The 5,538-nt window shown below is 51.2% G+C and overlaps 1 protein-coding gene across 1 annotated transcript; it reads left to right on the top strand.

Moving 5' to 3' along the window:
- The first annotated feature begins 276 nt into the window (after positions 1-276).
- Positions 277-4,535, top strand: SSTR1 (somatostatin receptor 1). The gene has a single exon (XM_004328332.4). The coding sequence runs from the start codon at positions 921-923 to the stop codon at positions 2,094-2,096; it is 1,176 nt and encodes a 391-aa protein (XP_004328380.1). The 5' UTR covers positions 277-920; the 3' UTR covers positions 2,097-4,535.
- Positions 4,536-5,538: the final 1,003 nt, after the last annotated feature.

Genomic DNA, 5,538 nt, shown 5'->3' with positions numbered 1-5,538 from the left:
TAGGGTCAGTTTCCGCGACTCTTCAGAGTAAATCTGAGTGGGCGCCTGTGCTGGGGTCCCGCCCAAGGAAAGGAGTGGGACCGCACGAAGAACGTCACCGCGCTACCAGACCTCACAGGCACTTTGCACGGGCCATCTACGCGTCGGTCTGGAGGTAGCGTGCCCTGGGTAAGGACTTCCGCAGCGGTTCTCAGGAGCAGAGCAGGCGGGGGGGGGGGGGGGGGGGGGGAGTTTGGGGTCCCGGACGACTGGACGGGAGTGGGTCCCCCAGGGTGGGGCAGCAACTGAGGGAAACGGAGATGAACTCCAGACATCCGTGCCTAGGGTCTGCTTCAGCCTTTGCTTTGGATAGAAGCAGGGTGAGATGGGACAGAATCTCCACCTTTGTTTCCCATCCACCCTTCATGAAAGCGGAGAAACTCCCCAGGTCCCCCTGAAGGGGATGGGTAAAGGGGTGCTGCAGGGGAACCCCAGAAGCAGCTGCTCTAGTCGATCGGAGCTCAAAACTGGGAAGGAAAAAATTGGGCGAGGGGTGATAAGCCACCTATATCGCCTACCTCCCTCTCTTTCTCCGCCCCCCCTCCCCCATTTTCGTAGCTGCTGACGCGCGGGTGGTGCCTATTAATCATTCACCAGCCCACAGCCGCGGCAGTTAATGGCTGTGCCGCGCGGGGCCCTAGTCTCCCGGCACGTTCGCGTGTGCCCAGGTGCCCTGGAGCGGCGAGCGGCTGCGCGCAGGCAGCCGCTGGGCGATGCGCTCCGCCGGCGCCGGTGGAGCCGCGCTCCCTGCAGTCTCTGAGCGCTTACCCCAGGCGCCCAGCGGCTGTGAGCTGCGGGCGGACGGCCGGGGTGCCAAGTGACAGCGCAAGCGGCGGGGGCGCCAGTAGAACTCCCCAGCCCTGGCAGCCCCATCGGCCCCCATGTTGTTCCCCAATGGCACCGCCTCCTCTCCCTCCTCTCCTAGCCCCAGCCCAGGGAGCTGTGGCGAAGGCGGCGGCAGCAGGGGCCCCGGGGCCGGAGCTGCAGACGGGATGGAGGAGCCGGGGCGAAATGCGTCCCAGAACGGGACCTTGAGCGAGGGCCAGGGCAGCGCTATCCTCATCTCTTTCATCTACTCCGTGGTGTGCCTGGTGGGGCTGTGTGGGAACTCCATGGTCATCTACGTGATCCTGCGCTACGCCAAGATGAAGACGGCCACCAACATCTACATCCTCAACCTGGCCATCGCCGATGAGCTGCTCATGCTCAGCGTGCCCTTCTTGGTCACCTCCACGTTGCTTCGCCACTGGCCCTTCGGCGCGCTGCTCTGCCGCCTCGTGCTCAGCGTGGACGCAGTCAACATGTTCACCAGCATTTACTGTCTTACTGTGCTTAGCGTCGACCGCTACGTGGCCGTGGTGCACCCTATCAAGGCAGCACGCTACCGCCGGCCCACCGTGGCCAAGGTGGTGAATCTGGGCGTGTGGGTGCTATCGCTGCTCGTCATTCTGCCCATCGTGGTCTTCTCGCGCACGGCGGCCAACAGTGACGGCACGGTGGCCTGCAACATGCTCATGCCCGAGCCCGCCCAGCGCTGGCTGGTGGGCTTCGTATTGTACACTTTTCTCATGGGCTTTCTGCTGCCCGTCGGGGCCATCTGCCTGTGTTACGTGCTCATCATCGCCAAAATGCGCATGGTGGCCCTCAAGGCCGGCTGGCAACAGCGCAAGCGCTCAGAGCGCAAGATCACCCTGATGGTGATGATGGTGGTGATGGTGTTTGTCATCTGCTGGATGCCTTTCTATGTGGTGCAGCTAGTCAACGTGTTCGCAGAGCAGGACGATGCCACGGTGAGCCAGCTGTCGGTCATCCTCGGCTATGCCAACAGCTGCGCCAACCCCATCCTCTATGGCTTCCTTTCAGACAACTTCAAGCGCTCTTTCCAGCGCATCCTTTGCCTCAGCTGGATGGACAACGCCGCCGAGGAGCCAGTCGACTACTACGCCACGGCCCTCAAGAGCCGCGCCTACAGTGTGGAGGACTTCCAGCCTGAGAACCTGGAGTCCGGCGGCGTCTTCCGTAATGGCACCTGCACGTCCCGGATCACTACTCTCTGAGCCCGGGCCAAGCAGGGGCTTTGTACCAAGAGAAGGGGAGGATGAGGAGAAAGGAAGGCCGGGTGCGAGAGGTGAAAGTATCCCAGGAGTCAGGGTGCAATGGGGAAAGTGGGGCTAGGACACTGTGTGCTTCTGGTGGAGACCCGGGAAAGGCGCGCGACAAAGGTGGAATTGGACGCTTTGCTTATAAACTGGGAAGACTAGCGGGCCCCCTTCTCCTCTTTCGCTTCTTCCTCCCCTGCGATTGCACTTCTGCATCCCTCTTCTCCCCTCCCTTGGCAATTTCGGTCTTTCTTTACGCCCCGTCCTACCGGTGCAGATCGTGAACTTATTAACGTCGCCGGCTGCGCCTGACCCTCAGCCCCGCCAGCCGTCGTTTCTGTTTAAGCTGAGCCACGGTTACCGCCACGGGTTTCCCTCGGGAAAACCCAGCTGGCCCTCAGCCACGCCTTGCAGGGCCGCTCGCTCGCCAGATTCTGCTTGATGCCTCTAGCGGAGTCTCGAGAACCACCACTCTCCCTTTCTGCAGCCCTACTTCAAAGGAAGTCAGTCTTGAGAAGGATCTCGGCAGCTGGTCCTTTCTCCCACCCTAGGGTGAAAGGAAGGTGCGCGCTTCGCCGAGCCCCTCCGCCCCTCCCACTCCACCCAGAGCGGAGCCAGGTGCTTAGTAAAATCGGTCCCGCGCTTCGAACCCCAGGCATCCCGCAGTCCTTATCCAAAGCCCACTTTGGAGCAAAAAGGAGCTGAGAACAAGCGACTAGGGGTTTTTAAAAGATTCCGGGCTTTGGTGGGGGAGGAGGGCTTGTAATGGAAGCCCCCCTCCCGCCCGGCTCACAAACGGCTCTTTTAGTTTCAAAGACCAAGAGCTAGGCTCTCCCAGGGCGCTGGTCTGCATTAGGCCAGGAAGGACAGGGCGCACTTTCCCCGGGGGCCGCCCGGGAGCTTGGCTGCAGCTCCACTAGGCTTTCTCCTTCACCCAAGCTTCTGGAGGTGCACATCCAAGAGTAATGACAGGCACCGGGCCGGGACCTCAGGTGACGTCTTCCCAGTCTCGGCCGATCCCGACCGCGTCGCCGCCACCTGCAGGTAGAGGGTGCGGCCTGCCCGACCCCTGAGGGCTGCTGCCTTTCAAGCGGTGCCTAATAGGTTATTTTCTTGCTTAACATATTTATTTATTTGTTTGTGGTGTTTGAAAAAAATGTGTCTCTGCTTTCCTTTTCTCCACTTGCCTAGCCCAGGGCCTTTTCTTCGGGACACTGGCGATGGGGCGGGCGCGGAGGTAGCAGTGGGGAAGGCTCTCTCCCCAGGGTCCCGTCCAAGCCTCTCTGTGCTAGGCCCTCTTTTCTTATCCTTTCCTCTAGCCTTTCTATTTTTGCTTGTGTTCAGTGAAGTTTGGAGAGTTTTTCGTACTTTTCTTATGTAGTCTCTTGTTTGTCTTATAATAAATAAATAACGTGGGTTAGCCTTCTCCCATGCAAAGTGGAAAGTCCCGAACTCCTAGCTTTCAACATCACCCTACATATGATTTGAATATATACTATATTCAAATAATATATACTGTATTCAAATCATAATATACTCACATACTATATATATATATATTTATTTATCTTGCTCCCTTATCATGAGTACGTGAGACAACTGCCAAATACAGTCACTCACAGTGGCAGGTGTGAGACTGGCTAGAACACTTTCAGATACGAGGGTTCAAGCAGCCCTCAGACTTAGAACTCCGAAATCTGATTCAGACAGACTTTAATCGGTGCCGAGGATGCCCCTGCTTATGTCCCTGCTTCCTCTCGGTTCCAGCATAGGTGATTCTAACATACGATCTAGTTAACATCATCACTTCTTTTGAAGACATTGAAAGTAGAGTAATTTGTGTCTGTGTTTAATCTGACCACTTCATTGGAAGCCTGAGCAGGGCAAGAACCAATAATTTTACTTCTTTGTGTTTCCTGTATTGCTTTAGGATGCTGGCTTGTACATAGTAGGCACTAAATACATGTTTGTTGGTTGATTGTTTAAGTAAACCAGAGTGTATTGCAACAATCGGAGAGTTCTCAACATCTGGGGTTCTCAGGTTCCCTCACTGACATGATACACAGTGGTTGAAATCACCATGGAAAAATACGTTTTGTGTATATTTGCTTCAAGAACATTGTGCTTTCCTGAAAGCAGCAACCAATAGTTAAAATGTCCCTACTGTTTTGTTTAATGAACAAATATGCTTTGGGTCATAAATTTGAAAGTTTAGATCTGTCATTTAAAAATAATGCATATTATTACTCCTTTGGAAAATAGATTTTTAATAGTTAAGAACAGTGAAATTTACAAATAAAAATCTTGATCACTATCCTCTTTTGAGGACACAGATCTAGTGCTCTTAACCTGTTACCACTGTAATATTAACTAAATAAACAAATGTATTATGTTGCTGCAAGTTGTCTGACTTTGCCATCGGAATTTTCCTGTTTCAACAGATTACTTAAAACACACACAAATTGTCTTGGTTGCTCTTTCATAGATTTTTAAGAAGAAAGATTTCGATTAACTTTGGAATTTTTACCAAGATTGAAGTTATAATTTGATTTTTTCTGGTAAAGAAAAGTCTGTTAGTTCAAAGAGAGAGAAAAAAAAAAAGAAAAATAAAACTGAGTCACTATGAATAGGAAGTACTCTATGGTTTGCTGTTGTTACCAAACTAACTAGATGATATCACAGTCTCTCACAGATTAAATTACTGTCTGCCCTCATTTATGACCTCAGACTTTGTTGTGGGAGCTAAGTAATTGCTAATTTACATCCCAGGGAAAGGTAATGGAAGGAAAAAAAAAAGTGATCACCTAAAGATGTTTCAGAGGACAATAGGTAAAGGGAATATAAAAATCAGATTTCAACATAAAAGAAGACAGACATATTTTATGCTTTGTTCAGTGATGGCCATTTCTATCCCTGGAAGAATTTAAGAAGGTACTAAAGGAGTTTTTTTTTTTTTTTTTAACAGACCTTATTTTTTTAGAGTGATTTTATTTTCACAGCAAAATAAGGAGAAAGGAGTATTTTCCAAGCAGTGATTCCAGAAGCAGGGTGGGGGGACTGTGGCCTTTAAATATCTTCAAATGCCTTGTAACTGTAGGCTTTATAGTTCTGTACATTATCTCAGCTGGACTTGTTTTTATTACTTTTAAAAGCTATAGCAAGGTGGCAAATTGAACTCATAACTTTGATGTGCAGAGAAAACATTTTGTTCTTTTGGTTTTAACTAATCTGAACATAATTCCAAGCCCCTTCCAACTGGTTAGCTGGGAGGAAAAATTAATGTTCAAACATCCAACTGAGCTCATAATTTAAATAGCCATTTTCAGAAAATTTCAACTGTCTCTCGGCTGGCCTCCCTTTCCCATTTTATCATCTCTAAAATGGCTTTAGAGTGAATATT

The sequence above is a fragment of the Tursiops truncatus genome, chromosome 2 (genome assembly GCF_011762595.2).
Source record: "Tursiops truncatus isolate mTurTru1 chromosome 2, mTurTru1.mat.Y, whole genome shotgun sequence".
Taxonomy (NCBI): domain Eukaryota; kingdom Metazoa; phylum Chordata; class Mammalia; order Artiodactyla; family Delphinidae; genus Tursiops; species Tursiops truncatus.
The sequence above is the reverse complement of the archived record's forward strand: the minus strand, read 5'-3'. Positions and strand labels throughout refer to the sequence as shown.

Coding starts and splice junctions, on each gene's coding strand:
- SSTR1 (XM_004328332.4), top strand. CDS start 921: ATGTTGTTCCCCAATGGCACCGCCTCCTCTCCCTCCTCTCCTAGCCCC.